The 20,106-nt window shown below is 49.9% G+C and overlaps 1 protein-coding gene across 2 annotated transcripts in view; it reads left to right on the forward strand.

Annotated features, from left to right (window-relative positions):
- Positions 1-20,106, forward strand: part of LOC149365150 (dorsal-ventral patterning protein Sog-like) — a 209,030-nt gene that overhangs the window by 167,398 nt on the left and 21,526 nt on the right. For both annotated transcript variants that reach the window (XM_089575241.1, XM_089575240.1), the window contains exons 5-7: positions 4,109-4,226; positions 5,026-5,134; positions 13,144-13,285. In XM_089575241.1, the coding sequence (XP_089431367.1) occupies positions 4,109-4,226; positions 5,026-5,134; positions 13,144-13,285 (369 nt within the window). The remainder of the gene's footprint in view (positions 1-4,108; positions 4,227-5,025; positions 5,135-13,143; positions 13,286-20,106) is intronic.

Here is a 20,106-nt window from a genome sequence, read left to right on the forward strand (position 1 = left end):
CCGCCTGCTTTAAACAGGTGCCGCTTTTGATGGCCAAAAGTTGCGTACTAAAACACCGCCGGAAGCACCTAATGGGGAGGAATTTTGATAAGTGACCAGTTTTAATGGCAGCAAGAAAATGCAAATAGCGCTAGACGACAGGAGCAGAAAGAGGAGGAGACAAACACGGCGCTGAACTTACGACACCAACTCACCCAATCTGACGTCCTTCTACAGTTAACGGCAGCGACCGTTTTCGCACTCCGCTCTTTAAAAAAGGAACAAAGAAAACTTACGTGGAATGACGAGTTAGTTAATTCCTAGTTTATTACACAATTTGACGTTTATCGCGTAGTGTGCAATGGGAGGCGCTTGCTTTAACTCGTAATCAAACCAATAGAAAGGGGGAAAAAAAGGAAAAATGTGGCCACGTCGTGGACCCGAACTCATTAGAGCTTTTTCTTCTGGTGTACTCCGCTTTTTGTTCCGGCGCAATAAAGACTGAAGCATTGTCGGTATATGGAATGAACTGCGAAGTGCTCACTCAGAAGTTTATTTTGTTAACAATTATCCTCGACTCGTCTTGGGGGAACAGAATGACATGAATAATAAGGGCGCACGCACGTACGCACGCACGCACACAAACACACCCACACCGCTGGTTATTTTTGGAAACGAGGCTATACTTCTCACGCAGCGAAAAACAGCACGAGCATAGTCTAGTTTGCAGTGGGGTTCGAGCCAGTGGCGTCAAAAACTGAGAAGCTTCGCTTGCCGATGTCTGACTACAAGGCCACCTTTTTTTTCTTCACTGTCAGCTTCATTCTATCGTTGTTGCATTGAGCAACAGTAACCCTTCCTGACCCTCCTCGTACCTTACTTGACCAGGTCGAATTCAGCGATATCGGCGTACGACCTCACATCAAGATTCCGGGAGGCGCACACGCTAAGAAAGGGAAAACCAGTCGGGCAATTGAACTTGAGCAGCGTGTTTATCCAACGTGCGGTTTTTCTACAGGGCAAAAAGTCCGGTTTTGAACAGGACAATTCACGCGGAATTCCGGAGTCTTTCGTTGCAGGCAGGAACCTTATAAGCATGATCTCAATGTCCTTTTTAAGAGTCTGCTCAAGTTTGTCCCAAAAGAACACAGCATCACGACAGGGCACAAAACACATTATTCAATAGTTTCTCGTTGCTCTCACAGGTAGCAATTCACTGACCGCGGCAGAAACGCCCCCTTGGCGCGAAGGCGCGTCTTAACGCGCAAAGTCCACGCGTGGAGTCTAAAAATGGTTTCTGCGGCCGATTGAATCTGCATCCGCTGAACTGCAAGGCTTGACTACACCGGTCTCAAGAAAAGCTTGGTATGATTGCAGATTCATGGCTGGAGGAAGTAATGAACGATACGAACATTTGTCATCTGATTTCTTGAGGGGCCGTATCGAAGGAAATGAGAAGAGTAAGAAAACCGAATGTATCAGCACGAAGCTTTCCCATGACCATGCCCTTCCTGCGATGACCCCAGTTTGGATTGGGAGTATTTCTCAATAAATAAATAAATAAATAAATAAATAAATAAATAAATAAATAAATAAATAAATAAATAAATAAATAAATAAATAAATATAAAGCTGCATTCAGAACTTTCTTTAATCCTGAACCCGTTTGAACTGGTTGGAACAGGTTGGAATCGTTCCGGAGGGAAGCCCAGAACTGAGCCGGAAAGTTGAAAAATGAAGTATGAACTGGAAGAACTCCAGTTGAAGAATGAACCCATGCTTTCGCACGCCTACTCGGTTTGACCATATGAAACTCCTGCTACTTTTTTTTTTTTTTGCACTGTACACATGACTCGTAGTGTTCCCGGCCTTGTTATGCTAAAACAAGCCCTTGGAACTACTTGTACAGTGTACCTCTCCCCCCTATCCTTTTATAACTGTCCCCTCACCTCTTTCATTTCATTTCTCCAGTCTGCCTCCTGCTATCCCTTTATTTCCGCTGCCCCAGCTCAGGTGCTTCCGATAGCGATGGCTATGGGAAGCAGGCCAGGAAGTAGCAGGCCAGGGCCATGTTACCACCGGCCGACCTTTCCACCTTTCCCTCATTTTAAAATTCCTTCCTCTCTCTCTCTCATAGCGATGGCAGATGTCGGGGCTAGCAAAAATCTTTTCCTTCCTTTTATTATTATTTTTATAAAACCTCTACTACTGCTGCTGATTCCCTTTCTTAGTGCTACCGATGGCGCCTATGTTCCATCCACTGCATATTCGCTACTATATCGTAAATTGGTAAGTTGGTAAATTGGTTTTTGGGGAAAGGAAACGGCGCAGTATCTGTCTCACATATCTCGGCGGACACCTGAACCGCGCCGTAAGGGAAGGGAGGAAGGTGGGACTGAAAAATCTCTGCCTCTCCCGTAAACGAGAGTAGAGTAAGCATGAAATGTTTACGGGCCTAATGTCATCTCGGTGGACACCCCAACCGCACCGTACAGGAAGGGAGGAACGCCACCACCCGTTCAGCGCGATGCCTTGCCATTTGAACGCAAGGTTTTTTGAGGAAAGGAAATGGCGCAGTAATTCTCTGCCATCTCGGTGGACACCCGAACCGCACCGTAAAGGAAGGGAGGAACGCCACCACCCGTTCGGCGCGATGCCTTGCCCTTTGAACGCAGCGCTTCTCCCCCGGGCCCCTGTGCGCCTGCGCGGCTTTGCTTCGATGCGCGAAGCCCCTGAGAGATCACGTATGAGAACGAAGTGTAACGTGGCACTTATGTGCTTTCTGCACGCGTTATTCTGAAATCGGAAATTATAATTCCGTGCATTATCAAACCCCCAGCTCCACTGATATCTTGATAAACATTGAGAAGGCACTGGCAGCAGTTATTTTTTGTCTCGTTTGGAGACCAACCGGCGCTTGCATGCCGGTCGCGTAGGAGGGCTTAGAGAGTCTCGTTAAATCTCGTTAAGTCTCGTACGGTGCCCGGATGTTCTCGTTTCAGAGCCCGGATGACTGGAATTCAGTGCCCGGATGAGTGGATTTCAGTGCCCGGATGACTGGAATTCAGTGCCCGGATGAGTGGATTTCAGTGCCCGGATGATGGCTCTCGGTCTCGGCGTGACGTCACCACACTGCCGACAACGGGAGCTAAAAGCATTTCATGCTTAAAAAGAGAGAGAGAAAGAGGTGCCCTAGTGGAGGTCTCCGGAATAATTTCGACCACTTGGGGATCCTTAACGTGCACCGACATCGCACAACACACGGGCGCCTCCTGCGTTTCGCCTCCATCGAAACGCGGGTGGTGGTGGTGGTGAAAACTTTTAATTTCTGAAATAGAGTTTGGGAGCCACAGAGTGGCCACGCTACATGGTCGGCGTCCCTAGTCCGGGACACCGCATGACAATGCCCCGTCTCTAGCCCGTTTCACCAGAGCCCTTTGGGACTCAAGCGAGGAGCAGTTGAGAAGGGCAGTCTCCCATGCCTCTCTGGAAGGGGTAGGGGAAGGGGGGAGGTGGGGATTTTGAGTACATGCCCACACCATGTGGAAGAAACGCGGCCGCCGCGGTCGGGTTCGAGCCCGGGTACTCCGGCTCGGTAGACGAGCGCCTTACCACTGAGCCACCGGGGCGGGTCTACTATATCGCCCTTTGGTGTTCTGCGCGAAACTCGCATTCTTGTTTTCTTTTTTGAAGCAGAAATAGAGATCCTATAATCGATTGTGTCCTTGCAAGCATACATTTAACTGGGTGGAAAATCAATTTTCAGATGCTAGTCAGCGCTCGTGTTGTGTCTCACGTACAAGAAGTGCGACGCTGATAGGTGGGGACACAAGGATTACGGGAAGGGAGAACTGAAACATCGGTAAAGTCATGTGGGGACTTTCGGCGCCGCTATTTCGGCACTTCGGGGTATGGCTGATTGTGTTCGATGCAGGGAAACTGTCCACAAGGGAAGCTGCATAGACCGGCGATTCCCTTTCTTCCCTGTAGCGAGAGGGCTGTGCGAAAACGCAGAGTGACTACTCTTGTACTAAGCAAGCAGAAAGCGCGGCTCCCATGCAGTAAGAGGCGTATGCCGAGCGGCGTTGTTCTCAGAATGCCTCTCTCTTCCATCTTTACTCCTGTGCAGAGTTCACCGCCCTGCTGACTGGTCGCGGCTCGTACCCCACCGTGGCCACCGCGGTTGCTGCCGTCGGTTACCTGACCTACATCAAGAAGGACCTGCACATCGGAGTCTACCACAACAGGTGCGGCGTGCGTCAGCTGGAACATGTCCTCCCCTGCTGCCCTGTGGGCACTGCGCGTCCACCGCGTGCGTTTTCGGGCAGAAAGCCCACAGGACGTGTACCGCCGCGCAACGAGAGGATCAGCGACAACTGTTTGTTTATTAGTGCTCGCCTTCTCTGGTAGAGCGTGCGCATGGCGTCACTCGTGACATCACTACGTTCGGACCACTCAACATGGCGTTTTTAATGGCGCATTGCAGTAACGTCAGGCGTGACGTCACCGCCTTAGGGAGCATTAGTGAGCATTAGGGAGCATTGATGTAACAGTGCAGCGTTTCACGAGGGCTGTAAAGAAATAGGGAAGACCGCCATGGCATGCTTTGTTGCACAGGAAAAAAAAGATCGAAAAGCATATACACAGGACGCTAAAGCAATTTTCTCAAAAAAAAACCAAACATTGCGGCTCAAAGTCGCTATAGCAGGCGCGCCTGCCAGTGAACCTCAAATCAGTGCACATCGCATTCATGTTTTGCACATTTCACTTTTCGATTAGGATAACGTGAGGAACTTATTCCCGATTCCGGTAAAAAAATCTTGCCACGGCTGTAGCGTTCGTCCGCTTTCAGACGACGCGAACTTTCTGGTTGCAGACGAAGTATCAGCGATCTGCTTTTCTCTGGAGTTTGCTGCTCGTGCGCGAAAGTCAGCATGGTCGCTGGAATAAATTTTGGCACGCTCTGTGTTCTCAGATCTAATTTCCTCACTTGCTGTGTATCATCCCGCGCTGCTCCTCTCAAGTTCTCTTCTCGGTGCTTCGCAGTCCTGATGCTGTCACCAGCATCCTGATCACCAACGAAGAGGGCTACATCGTGCAGGAGCACGAAGTAGCCAACAAGAACACCTTCTTCGCCGACAACAGCAGCACGCAGGTTAGTGTCTCTGCTCGCTCATGCATCCAGCCTCGCGCTTTTCTTCGACCCGGTGCCGCTCTCCGTTTTCCGTGCCCGCGCATCGAGCCTACGCCGTGGAATCGATATTGGACGGGCCGGTCGCCACTTCCTGCAAGTTCGTGGCGTCTTCTTTCTTCAGTCGGTGCGTGAAGGCGTTCGATAGTGTAAACGCGTTATCGACTCGCTAGCCTGAGGAAAGCGGAAAATCGTGTAAGGGGTGCCGGGCCAATTTCTTCGCCCCGGGCGGCGCGAAGCAAAGTGACGTGAAAGAAATTACCACGGCGTATCTTCACTGTGGCACTTAATGAAGAGGTGCACCGTTGCTGCGACTCCATTAACGCTAGTGTAACACGATTATGCTTTTCATACGATTACACTCCCCGATTGCTAGCCCTGTCGGTGTCGCAGATTCTGACGATAAGAGGGGTGATGTAGCTCGAGCTAACAATAGAGGGCAAAAAGAATCAAGATGTAGGTTCGTTGTATTACATGTGCATAGGTCTGCTGGGCACATATAGCACTGCCTACCATCGCCCAAGGCATCAGTAATCCGAAAATTACACCTGAGGTCTCTTTCTATGTACGACGGGCTTACACTGTAGACTATTCTTACAGCTCTATTCGCAGCGTTCGGAATGATTCAGGAGCCCCGTCTTCACGCAGTTCATTTAACGATACATTCGTTTTCCTCCCTGCCTCTTGTCATCTGCTCCTTTGTGTAGTAAAGATGGTAGAGCACGTCGACTGTCAGATCTTACGTCTCTGGCAGCTCTTACTAACAAGGAGAGGTCTGAGTCGGGCTGGTTGGTTCATGTTGAATGGTACGGCAAAACAGCGCTGACGGACGGGACGGAACAAGATGAGACAGACACATGTGCTGTGTCTGTCTCATCTTCTTCCGTCCCGTCCGTCAGCGCTGTTTTGCCGTACCATTCTTACTAACAGCTGGGGCACAAAAAAATCGGAACTGGGGAACAAATGATGTGAACCATAAGTCCCCGGATCAAAGGCTTCAGACGTGATTTCTAAATTGAAATTTGTACAAGTGACCAAATGTTATAGCGCTGAACAAGTTTTGTTGCTATTATTCTGCTTGCTTCCTTGCTTCGTCCAGTCTCCCCAATCACCGCCAGGCCACAAGATGCTTGAAGGCGGGGAGGAAAAAGAAGTCGTTGTAGTAATTACTAATCATCACTAAACAGTTCCACGACATTTTCCTGGTTACTTTGCATGCACTAACTTGAATCCTTCATTCTATTCCATCTCTAAGTGCAAAGAAAACATCTCAAAATATACAAGGAAAGCCTTGAAACTAGCTCAAAGTTAACGTTGCGTGTATCAGCCCTAACAGCGCCTTCAACAGCGAATCTGTGCTAAGAAGCCACAAAACCGCCTGCCAGAGAGAATGCGAGAACAAGGGCGCTATGCTGGAAGGCCCGAGTTTGCTGAAACTCGGAATCTTCCCGAGTTCTGGCGACGCCCTCAGATGAGTGAACTAATGGTAGCAAGACAAAATCCCACCCTCGTCACGCCTCCAGCTTCATTGGGTTATCTGGATATATTCCGTGCTTTATCATCGCATCGGCGCCACCTCATGGCCTTCTTGGGCGGTCTACAAAGAACGGGTCACGTGAGCCAACTGCCGGTGCACTTTTAATTTGTCTGTCGCTCCACCAAGTGCATTGCGTGTGCAATTCAACGAACGAGGTTTGTTGAATTTTATAATGCACTTTGTACAGCTTTATAAGCATTTTATAGTGTGCAAGATTTGGATTTAAAGCGCTTTAGAGTGATTCATACATTATTAAATTTTCCTTTGTACCGCGAGGGAACGCTACCAACGCTACATCATGTGCAACGCTAGGGCTACGCTGTGAAGGCTACGGAAGTAGTCCGCAAATAAAATAAAGAGCGGTGTATCGCTCTGCGCTGTTTTGTGGCCGTGTGGTCTAACGCGTCGCTCCGGAGGGTCGACAGGCAATGGCAGTGCGTGGGTTCGAATCCCGCATATTTAAGCTTTTTTTCCCACATTTTTTTTTCATCGCAAGTTGAATTTCGCGTGACTTGGAGAAAACTCGTTTTGTTCCGAATCGCTTGAATATTATTCCGTGTTCTGAAAGGAACAGGATGCATCTGTTCATTTGATGCATACCGCAGACACCATGCATACACCACCTCGATATGGCCTGTTTTCTCGTGTTAAGTGTTAAATTTTGAACATAGTATTGATTACCACAGTGACAGCAAACAGTACTGCCTCAAGAGTCAGCTTGGCTCGATTTCCCTGCTCTCCTAGAAGAGCAGAAGCTGCTCAGGCAGGATTTTCATGCAGCCAGGTACAAAGAGTTCCAAGCTGTAGGAGCTTCAAGTAAGAATGCAGAAAAAGTTGTACAACGCTAGGAAAAAATATTTCGAAAGAGCAAACAATAAATGAGACAGGACAATAAAGAATGCTGACCCCGCCGTGTTTGCGAGAAATGGTTTATTCCGGAAACAGCCAGTGGCATGGATCACAATGCACACAAATTAAAGGACACGTGCAGTGGATGTGCACCAACACACAATCAGTCAGTGCTCCAAAACTGAAAAAAAAAATGTGGAGCCATCGAACAACACTATTTGATAAAACGAAAACCTGACCAATGTACTAACAAAGACGTGACCCGAAACAAATTCACACTCAACTGAGCAAGAGCCAGCTTGAAATCATTCACACCTCCGAAAAATTAAGGACAAAACATACAGTACTGGCTACCTCAACACTGGCACTGCATAACATGTCAAAACGACCAGAGATTGACGGCAATGCAAGACAGCACCAAACCAGGAAATCCTTTTCAGGACATGAAGATCAGAAACTAGGGGTGTGCGCATATCAAATTTTTCGAATACAAATACTTGGTTCCGAATATCGAATCGAATATCGAATAATCAAGGACAGACGCATTTAACCACTACAAAACATTTATTTCAGCACCCAAGAACATTCACAGTTCAACTACCAGTGATGAAATGAGCACAAAAGGTGTGTGGCTGCACAAAAAGTATCAAAGTATCGAACATTGTTCTTAGAAGAGTGGAAATAGTGGAAATATATCAGAGAAGATGGCTAGTACACAGCACTGATCAAGGCTACCTTGCCATAAGCACAAAAGCGCGTTGCTGGGATGAACGTAAAAGGTTGTCGTGAAAGAAAAACCGGCTGTTCCACATGGTCAGGCAGAAGTAGTTCCCTTCTAGCTGAAACGACTTCTCCAGCCAAAGAAAATGCCCTCTCAGTTGGCACTGAACCGACACGTATTGCGAGGTATTTCTTGCACAGCTCTGACTATACCAGCTTCGCAGGTATAGCCACAAAGAAGTTCACCAGCGCAGTCAGCTACTGCGTGGCCCAACGTTACGCATTGCTCTGGGCGCCGCCATGTTGTTATGTCTCTGTCGATAGGACTTGCGGACCAAAATGAACGCTGGTGCTCGCAATAGAATATTCGGCTAGATACGAATATTCGCGTCGTGTCGAGTATTCGAAACAGCACGAATACCTGGATTTCGAATCGAATACGAATACTAAAAATATAATATTCGAATTATATTCGAAAATTTCGAATATTCGCACACCCCTATCAGAAACCCATACATACCATTCCCAACCCTCACACACAAAATGAGGCCAATGCCTAGGGGTTTGTGAATGTTCGAACTTTTTGGACAGCATAATTGGATAAATTTCTGTTGAGTTAGTCGAACGAATCAAACAGTATATGTTCAAAATTATTTTAAACGAATCCAATTTACTCTCAAATTTTCATATACTTTCCGAATAATTCACACAACGCTTCATTAAGCTCCACCGTATTTTTCTGCAATTAAACTTCCAAAAACTGCACACATTGACGACGTGTACCAGTATACGTATTATAATTAGAAAAGTACTATTTGCACTCCCTTACAAATTCTACTTCTCTACAGACACTATTAACATGACCACCTCACACCTACACTACAAGTTACTGCCCAATACAATTTGATGCAACGAATTGCAATGATGCAATTATTTGATGGAAATGTTACAATTTCCTTGGTAGACTGATCGACACACACACCCACATATACAGATATTTCACATTTCCACACACACGCACAAAGGTGATCACAGCAAGCCGATGAGTCCTCTCTCTTTCGTCGGTAGCATATGTATTACACATCATTTCGAAGTCAGACAAGTTCCTCGATGCCACTCAAATCTTCATCACTGGAATCGGTGCTCGACTCATCAGAGGAGGAGTTGCACGAGTCGGAAATGTTGAAGACAACCGGTTCAATTTCAGCGTCAACAATCATATCGCGTTGCCATGCTTCAGCCTCAACTTGCTCCACATGAACACAACAGTTTTGCCAGTTTTCCTGGCTTACAGACGCCAGTGCTTCCGGCAGGAGCTTTTCCACTTCAGTCAAAGTGAAACATTTATTGCTACTTACGATTATGAATATTGCATAAGAATGCAATCTGCCAAGTGACACAAATGCTACCGTTTAAAAACCCATTAAAATGCATGCATGAAATAGCTGGAAAAATCCATGCACCTATTACGTGCGCAAACATGAGGTAAAAAAAAAATTATCTAGACTGAGTGTAAAACTGCTCAGTTACTGATAAACGGAAGCGGTTTTTGAGGTTTAATACCCCAAAGTAACTCAAGCGAGGAGGCATGCCATGGTGAAGGGCTGCCAATAACTTCAACCATATGGGGTTCCTTAACATCTACTGACACTGCACAGTACACGGACCACTATCACTAATAAATGGGAGAACATTCCATTAACCGTGACATGCATGAAAGCAAAAACAGCATTCTTACAACCATTGTGTTCAATACATAATGTGCCTTCCTCGTGAAATAGTAGGCCTTCACCACGTCAGAGCTGGACTTCGAAGGGGCCTTTACGCCAATGTAGGTCCTGTCGACGCATCCCACGACGTCTGTGATGCCGCCGCGCAGAAGGAAACGCTCCTTAACATACGCACGCTCGGCCGCAGTCGTGGGGAAAGCAACACACCGCTTCTGCACAGCCGCGTCGATAAGCGCGTCGGAGACGTCCTTCAAACAGCGGCTCACAGTGCTTTGGTGGCGTCCAATAAAACGGTCTGCGCCGACGCTCCCCTGGAAGCTCCCGGTCGCGAACAACCGGAGGGCGCAGAGGACTTGCTGTTCGAAAGCGAATGAGGCCCGGTACGCACTCTCCGCAGGCGTGGATCGCCGCCTAACTCTTTACACAACCATCGTACCGATGTTTTGGAGAGGCGAAAATGTCACTGGAATTCGTCGTCGGCCATGGCAGTAAACGGGTCCAGCCGGCCGTACTGACATTTTCCGTCAGAGGAAGCGATGACCCAGGCTGCTGCTGCTGCCGCCATGACAGTCCCGAGATGAATTCGGGGCACTTCACCGTTCACGAGTTTAGCTCCGAGTTCACCTGTCAATCAAAACCATTGTTCACGCCCCCGGCGTGCCGTACATAAATTATAGGCGTACGCGCTTTGGGTGGGCCACTCCCAACATCCCTGCCGGCTACAGGTATGCTGCGCGGCTGTGCTGATTGCTGACAGACATCGACGATGTTGACCATCGAAATATAACAGGCAAAACGGACGTCATCGCTGATTAATCTAAGCACCTCTGCGAAGGACACGCAACGTGGCGACAGCCGCCGATTTCTTCGCTCGCATACCAAGATTGCGCAACACTATAGCCTGTTGCAACCACGTAAGACACAGCACAACGCTGACGGCGCGTCACACCAGCTTGCAAGGCGTCAAACCCGGACCGCGATGACGAAACGGTGCTTGGAGCACGTCCTACTCAAACAACATGGCACCACATGTGTTTGGCTTGGCCGTGCTTTCATCGGTGATAAAGCTCAGCATCAATGTGTCAAACACATCCGGGATCGACAAACGGTCGCTGTTCTAGACCCAGTGCAATAAAGAGTTTGTAATTTCCAGCACGCAAGCACTGCGTACTTCACAACCGTAACACCTTTCTCTGTTATAAGTCCGATTCCATTATTACAAACAGGATCCCTCATCTGCCCGAACGATATTATTGCGATGTCACTGCGGTATACAACGGCGATCGACGTTAGTGACAAAACCAGTCCGCAAAACCTTGAAGTGCACGATGTAAACAAATACTACGCAGATACGCGCGCCACCACTTTCAGAGCTTTTAGTCAGCGTCTGATGACATAAGATGAGTTGTGTCGCTGGGTAGCATGCTCTTCGCATCCGCAGCGCACTAAAGAGGCGTCACACACAACAGGCATACGTAATGAATCATTGAATACAGCCAAACAGCGATTTTTTTCTCACACCGCATCACAGCCGCTCGCACGGCCAATTTCTACCGCTGAGGTTCGCCAAGAGCGTACTAAAAGCAATGGTTGGCCATAGGGGGGTGCGGCAGCGGCCGTAGCAGCGGAGAACTCCACCTGAGGTCACTGCAGAGAGCAGCAGTGACGCGGGGGGGTGCAATGCAGTCCAGTTTTTTGTTGTTGTGTATTATGCAAGCCAGAAGATGCATGACTTATATTTTGATATACGACACAATAAAATACATTATCGCAATGGCCAAAAAATAAGTCAGATTCAGCGTCTAGTAGTTGCCCAGTCTTTCCAGTCGAAGGCAGCGCTACCGGCGGCGTGTCAGCGCAGGAGCTCTCGTTTTCGGCACGGCCGGTTGCCGCTCTAGTTCGTATCCAAGCCACGCTGCAAGCAATAGTCTCAGTATCGCCACTAGCGGCAGAAAGTGTCAAATCTTTGTTAATTTCCTAAAGCTATACTTTTAAACAACGCTTCATTGGATTCAGATTTTAAAATAAATTTGTAAATGAACAAAATGTTCGTAATATTATTTGTTGCCTTTTAACGTATTCGAGAGAAGAGAAAGGGTTGATACAAGAGTGCACCTAGTGCGCACTGTTCGTCTTCGGAAATGGAGAGACAGATAGAGCCTGAAAGAGAAGACACGCCTTTGGCGCGCCCGAAAAGGCGTGTCGAACAGCTAGTGGTGAGTGTGCAGATAGATAGGAGAGAAGTCACGATTTCGCGATTGCTGACATGGCGCTGATAACTTCAGGTAGCGCTGCGGCCTGGTATTGCGCAGTGTATTTTGTTTGAAGTGTAAAACGGGCGCGCAGGGTGCGCTTGTATCGTCTTTACGTGGCTTTATCTCTACATTTTATTGTCCGCTGCCTGCGCACGTTCCGCGCTATCTTCTTTCACTGACTGCCGTCATCGCAAACTCGGATGAAACTCGGGCGAGCGCCAAACTCGGGCCTTCCGGCATAGCGCCCCAACCGAGTGTTGCGCTGCGTAACATTTCTTTCGGGGCAGCAGCTTATGAAAGAAAGCGCACGTCCGGCACCAGGCATTCAAAAGTCGGCAACCCGACTCTCTACTGCTTAATCTTCGTGAACATACAGGCAACCGCTGGACCTGCCTCCTGCAGGCTAAGTTTCGTTCAGGCAAAGTCGGAACACATTCACGGGCACTGCAACCGGTGCGTGGTGAACGTTCGTAGCGCCCCTCAGCGGTCGCTCGCGCAAGACGGAATGTACAGGAGAACAGGAAAGGTGAAAGGCAGAGAAAAGTACCTCTAGTCGTCTGACAATACTTTCAAGTGCCCTCCTTCCACCTGCGGGCTGTGGGTGCTCGCAAAACATTCCAAAGATTAGTTTCTGTGGCATTGCAGTGCGAAGATTTCGGGTTCGTTTCAACTCTAGTTTATGCCACCGTGGTTATGGTTGTGGCGCTCAGATGCTGACCCGAAAGACGCGGGTTCGATCCCGGTGGTCGCATTTCGATGCAGGAGAAGTGCTAGAGGCCCGTGCGATGTCAGTGTACGTTAAGGAACCCAGGTTGGCTCTGCAGTGCGGCGTGCTGGGGCCGGGCTATAGTTAAACTAACTTTGCCTCGTGCCCTCCCGCAGGTGTGCGCCGTGTGGAGCAAAGTGCCCAAGGTGTACCGGCGGCTGCTGCAGAAGGAGAAGTTGCACATGGCGCTGGTCACCGGAGCACACCCCAACGGACTGGTCGCCGGCAGAATCACGCAGGCCACCAGGCTGGAACCCGGTAAGTGTGCACTTTCATGAGCTGCGTCTTGAGCAATGGATTGGTGCAAAAGAAAGAAAGAGACGTCAGCTTGCACCTTTCGCGAGTGTGCGCTAAGTTCGGCATCGCATTTGCATATCATTTCTGATGGATCACCGCTGATCGCTCAGCGCAGTAAATGCTAGTTAAAGTGGGCTAAAGAGCGCCGGGTTATTCAAATGAAGCAACCATTTGCTCCTACCTTTTAGGACGACTGCTCGCTAGGGGCGTAGTGTTCGTGCGCGCACCTTTTCAAACAGCACATCCACCGTTCACGGGCGCCGGCAACCGCGGTTGAAATGGTGAGATTGAAAAAGGTTTTCGCGAAAGGAAACGGGGCAGTAATTCTCTCACATCTCGGTGGAGACCCGAACCGCGCCGTAAGGGAAGGGTGGAAGGTGGGAGGGAAATAATAAGGAAAGAAAGAGGTGCCGTACTGGAGATCTCCGGAATGATTGCGACCAGAGCCTGGGGATCTTTTTTTAACGTGGCGCTGACATCGCACAGCACACGGGCGCTTCTTTGCGTTCCACCTCCATCGAAACGCGGCCGCCGCGGTCGGGTTCGAACCCGAGTACCAGCAATTAGTCATTTTAAGGCTAAAGCCCTTAATGGCTCATGCTCGCGGTGTCCGTCCATGCTCACGGTGTTCGTCCATGCTCGCGGAGTCCGTCCATGCTCGCTGTGTCCATCTGTGCTCTGGAATCGTGCCAACTGTGGCCTCTCATCCGCGCAGCGACGCAACCTCCTCCGTTATTTCCTTTCCTCAAATTCATTTCCTTCATTACGGCCCCTCTTTCTCTTTCTTCTTTTCTCCCACGTCCTCCCTTCCTCTACAAACGGATGACGGGTGTCCACCGAGATATGCGAGACAGTTACTGCGTGATTACCTTCCCTCAAATACAATTTTCATTTTCTTCACTACGGCCCTTCTTTGTCTTTCTTCTTTCACTCCCACTTCCTCCCTTCCTGTACGGTGCGGTTCGGGTGTCCACCGCGACGGTTGCTAGGCAACGGCTCATACGGCCGCGTCAACAACACAACGGCGCGAGTCAGGCGTCCACTGACCCGGGAGCAAGTTTGCGCACTTCCTTTCCTTAAAATGATCGCAATGTAAACGTCAATGCCAACGCCAATGACCAAAATGAACGCCGAAAATGACGCCGCGAAACGGGCGCCAAAGAGCTGCGCTGTAAAACACTACAATCAAAAAAGCGACCGCAGTCGCCAAAGACAATAAAAACCGCATATGCGGGAAGCCCGCCATGCGCCGAGCGGTTCGGGGAAGCGGCTGTGGGTTGACCGCAAGGCTTTCTCCAAGCACACTTCAGAATTTCCAAAGTGTCTTCGGTAATTTTTTTTGCAACGAAAATAGCGCAGTAACTGTCTATCGAACCCGAGTACTCCGCTTTGGTAGACAGTTACTGCGCCATTTCCGTTCCTCAAAAAGAACTAATTTCCCATTTTCTCCTAAAGTCCATATTTTCTAGGCTGTCTGTAGTCTGGTAGCGATCTATTAGAGTTTTGTCTGTTCAGCCCCGTAGCTTATGGTTTTGGGCTCATGGGAGGTCTATCCTTTTCTCCGTTCATGTTCTATAGACAGTCTATAGACAGTCTACTGCGCAGAAGTCTGTCTTAGAAAATCATCTGATATAAGTTGTAATCCCAGAACTAAGCTTCTTTACACTTTTTTACCTATGTCTGGATACAGCCAAACAGTTACAAACGGTCTTTGTGAGAGGAAGCGTGGCTGTTGGTTTCTCCCTGCTTCTTTTTTCCTTGCCCCGGTTACGACTACGGCAGCGTGCCTCAACGTTCGCACAGGTTCAGTCGCGTTTCGCGGCTTCGTCGGAGCAGCTCTCATTAAATCGGATTTCGCGGCGTTCAGCCGCGTTCGCGCCCATTCCTTCCTTTTGCTTCACACACCGTTTTCCTGACGGTGCTTTCACCTTCCTGCCTCCTTCTAATAGGCACTTCGCGAACTGGCGCTTTTGGCATTCTCCACTTTACGAGAAAGGAAAAAAAATAATCCGCAAAGGCGAGGTGCGCGCAGAAGAGAAAAGATGAACGAATGGCGGGACGGAGTGAACGTTAAGAGGCACGCAAGAGCGCGTTGCATTTGCGTTCGCCCGAAAGAATTGGCTCTGAAAGTAGTCGTGCAGCATTATCGGCGGTCCTCTTTTCCATCCTTTTTTCTTACCGAAGCACGGCGACTGCACAGCGTAAGCTACAATTTTGACACGCCATAAAGGCTATATTGCGCGGCAATTTTTCCGATGCGTCTTTAGGAGCGCGTCGCCGGTGTGTTTGGCGTGCATTTTGCTTCGATAACACTTACGGGCGGGTCATTTACGATGAAAGCTAATTCTGACAAATTCTCAGTACGGGTAAATGTCATGGACGTGAATTCTACTGCACGGTACGTGATGCGAGTCCAAGCCTGCTGCGGAGACGGGGTGCGAGTCCTTTTTCAAAGCGCAGCCTCCGCTCACGCGTTCTGCAAACGAAGGGTTGCGTAGAAATTGTGATGTTGTGCATGCATCAGTGTGGTGGTGGTGGTGAAAACTTTTAATTTCTGAAATAGAGTTTGGGAGCCACAGAGTGGCCACGCTACATGGTCGGCGTCCCTAGTCCGGGACACCGCATGACAATGCCCCGTCTCTAGCCCGTTTCACCAGAGCCCTTTGGGACTCAAGCGAGGAGCAGTTGAGAAGGGCAGTCTCCCATGCCTCTCTGGAAGGGGTAGGGGAAGGGGGGAGGTGGGGATTTTGAGTACATGCCCACACCATGTGGAAGATATCACAGGTCTCCCCACAGTGTGGGCATCGCCCATCCGTGTTAGGATCGTAATGCTTTAAGATTGCAGGACAGAGTAGAGTACCTGTCTGCAGGCGCCTTAAAGTTCGCTCGTCCGTCTTACTCAGCCCCTTTGCAGGGGCCGGGAAAAGGCGGTGGATGTCGCTATAATGCGTTATAATTTCCTTGAATCGCAGCAGCGGCTGGTTAGTCTCCGAGCCAGAAGAGCTGGGATGAGGAGCCCGGTGAGTAAGCGCTCGGGCAGCCGCGTCAGCGGCCTCATTGCCTCGTAAGCCCTGGTGGCCAGGAGCCCAAATGATTCTTTTGGGTGTTGGATCAGTGGCAGTCCGTCGTAGAATGCAAGCAGCTAAGGGGGAGATCTCCCCTGCCAAGTAATGATCACATGCTTTTCGGGAGTCCGTAATGATGATTCTCGAATTGGCGTGGGCGGCAGCAAGCGCTATCGCTACTTCCTCGGCTCGCATTGAATTCGGGGCTCGAAAAGAGAGTCCATCAACGTGCATTTCCTGGTGAACGACAGCGGCCGTGTAAAATCCCGTGGGCGATGGGCCTGCTACGTCTACATAATATACACCGGGTCGGGAGCCGTGTTGTCTCTCAAGAGCCCGAGCCCGCGCTTGTCGCCTGTTTACGTGCATGTCGGTGTCCATGTTACGGGGGAGCGGGGAGACCCAGAGCATATGGCGCCACAGTACTGGGATACGCTCCGCCTCCTCTGGAGTGCAGTCGTGTTGGATGTGTAAGCGGTTTAGCAGGCGGCGCCCAGGGGCCGTCTGCATGAGCCGCGTGTATTGGTTCACGAGGTGGGCCTCCCGCAGCTCCTGGTAGGAGTTTAGCACCCCCAATGCCTTGAGTTTGGCATTAGAGGTAGTCACCGGGAGATCCAGGGCTCGCTTAGTTGCCTTGCGGATGACAGCGTCTATTCGCGCCTCGTCTTGCTTAGTAGTGCGGAGATATGGCACGGCGTAGAGGATCCGGCTAGTCACGAAGGCATAGACGAGCCGAAGCTCGTCCCTGCCCCGCAGACCGCCCCGCTTGTTGGAAACGCGGCGGATCATGCGCCCTACCTGTTCGCCTACTCTCTTGAGTTTCAGAATGGTGGAGTCCGGTCTGAGTCTGTGGTGAATGAAAAGGCCCAGAATACGGAGCTCCTCCACCTCTCTAATAGGACCTCCTGACAGAGAGATGTGAATTGCTGTCCTATCCTTTGGGTTCGCTCTGACATGCAAAAGCTCTGATTTCGCTGGAGCACATTGGAGCCCACAGTCAATGGCATACGCATCGACTATGGAAGCGGCCTGCTGAAGGCGGGCCTCCATGTCCCCAAGGCTCCCCTCAGTGGTCCAAATTGTAATGTCATCTGCATACAACGCGTGTTGAATGCCTTCCACCCGGGCCAGTTGGCTTGGGAGGTGCATCATAGCTATGTTGAACAGGAGCGGTGATAACACCGCTCCCTAAGGTGTACCCCGTGTTCCCATCATGTAAGGGCCGTATTCCTCGCCCTCAATCCGAAGAAAGGCCTGGCGATTAGTCAAGAAATTTCTTACATACGCGTAGGCCCTAGCCCCACAATCGGTAGAACTCAAGTTGGCCAGGATGCTTCCGTGTTTAACATTGTCGAAAGCTCCTTTCAGATCAAGGGCGAGGATGGCTTTGTCATTGTGTTGCATAGTTGTGGGTCGTATTACATCCCTGTGCAGCTGGAGAAGGACATCCTGTGCAGACATGTGGGGGCGAAACCCGAACATGGTAACTGCAAAGAAGCCCTTACTCTCCAGGTATGGAGAGAGGCGATCCCGAACCATCGTCTCCATAAGCTTGCCCGCACATGAGGTCAGTGATATGGGCCTCAGGTTGTCCGTATTCACGGCCTTACCTGTTTTAGGGATAAACGTCACAAGTGACGTTTTCCACTCGGGAGGGAGTGGACGACCGTCCCAGATCTGGTTGATGTATTCTAATAAATGGAGGTAGGCTGAGTCCGGTAGGTTCGCCAACAGGTTCACTGTTATGTGATCCCGTCCCGGAGCCGTACCCCGGCGCATTTTTGCTAAGGCCGCCTTAAGGTCGTGCAACTCAAAAGGGGCATCAAGTGTTTCATTAGGCCTGCCAGAGTACATGTACTCAGGCCCAGGCGGGTCCTCCGTACGACAAAAATATCTGTCGCACAGAGTGTCCGCAAGTTGCGCCGTCGTACCTTGATACCCTTGCAGAGCCCGCCGGAGCTGCTTTTGCGTCTCCCCTCTCGTTTGAGAGGGGTCGATTAGACTGCGAAAGAGACGCTACGTCCCCTTCGAGCTCATCTGATTAGCTGCGGCGTCGCAGCGTGCTATCCAATTTGAATCTGAGAGTTCGGCAGCATACGCTGCAGCTTGCTCTGTGAGTTTGACTATGCGGTCGCGTAATTTGCGATTAGTTTTCTGCTTTTTCCACCGTTTAGTTAAGCTCCGGCGCGCCTCCCACAAATGCAGGAGGTGGGTGTCCACTGCGGGGATCTCTTCGGTGGTTTGTAGTGTTGTGACGTGTTGTTTCTGAATGTTGTATATGTGGTTAGCCCACTCCGCGTAGCCGCCGGAAAATAGTACGGGAGGGATAGTGTGATTCCGGAATTTGTGCCAATCGGTCAGCTTGGCCTGACCCCATTTTTTGCGCGCTGCCTTCGCCATGAGTGTAATCCGGAGAAGGAGGTGATCGCTGCCTAGAGAATCTCCCAAGTTCTCCCAAGCAGCCGCTCTAGCATTTTTGACGAGAGAAAGGTCTGGACACGTGTCAGTGTGTTCGCTTACCTGATTCGGGACGTTTTGTTCTGGAAGCCGTTAGCTATTCGGAGAGAATGAGCATGCGCAGCTGTTCGCTCGCCACCATTACTGTTAGTGGCGGCATGTCGGTTATATCAGTGATGTGCTGCATGTAAAAGGTTAAGGACGTTCGGAAGGGCCTGTATGCACTGCATCGTAAAAAAAAGTCCGGTAAAAACCATTGGCGGTGACATGTTATGAGGTGAAAAACAGGTGAAATGCTGCAAATTCTGATGCTGAAATCGGTGTCACAAACGGAAGCTTCTTTCCACACTGTGTGTAAGATGTCACTACTGTCCTGAAAGTACTTCCACAGGGAAACGCCTCTCAGCGCGGCGTATACCTGTCCCCGCGCAAGGCACCAAGCCTGGACTGTTTTTGACGGTTTCAACATGAGGATGGCTGAAGCGGCTCCGCAGTCACCGAGAGATCGACCTACAGAGGGCGGCACCGTCGCTCCACTAGTGTGGATGAGTGGCCGGCGGCGGTTCGCTTCCAAGTTAACGGTTTGTTTTTGTGCCGAAGAAAGTTTAGCGCCCACCGCGACGCCACAACGCGGTGACGCTCAGCTCGGCGCTCCCAGTTGGTGCTTTGGTGCCAGCCACGCACTGCGGCAGAATATGAGGATAAAGTAGAGCGGCGCGTGCCCGGGGCGCAAGCCGTGCACGAGAAGTTCGGTACTAGAAGCCTGCTTTCTTGCACCTATAGCCTTGGCGCTCCGCTGCAACCCCGCGATTTCCCAAGAAAAGCTTGCCCTCAGGAATGGACGAGTGATATACTGCTTAAACTGCTCCGATTTTGCAAGAAAAAGAAAAAAAAACGTATAATCGGCAAAAACTAGAGGAAAGAAGCACGGATTGTAGGAAACAGGCGAGTAGCACACCACCACGTAACCTCTGTTTTGTGACTTGCTTTCGTGGTTTGTATGCGTTTGCCCCAGTAGTGCTCTCCCGGGCCTGACATTTTTATGGCGACACATTTGCCTAATGGCAGTTTTGTGTTTTCTTCGCCGTTTCACGAGTGTGCACGCCACTCCTGTCTTAGCAGAAGTGATATGGTTATACGGGTGTACACTCTTAATCTGGTTCCACATAAATTCCAGTTAGCAACTGGAACTTAATTGGAACATAATTTAAAGGTGTTCCATAGTTTAAAGAAGAAGAAGAGCCTGTTTGTGGAAAATGG

This window comes from Amblyomma mixtum, chromosome 2, assembly GCF_055824585.1.
Source record: "Amblyomma mixtum isolate Tamu chromosome 2, ASM5582458v1, whole genome shotgun sequence".
NCBI classification, from domain to species: domain Eukaryota; kingdom Metazoa; phylum Arthropoda; class Arachnida; order Ixodida; family Ixodidae; genus Amblyomma; species Amblyomma mixtum.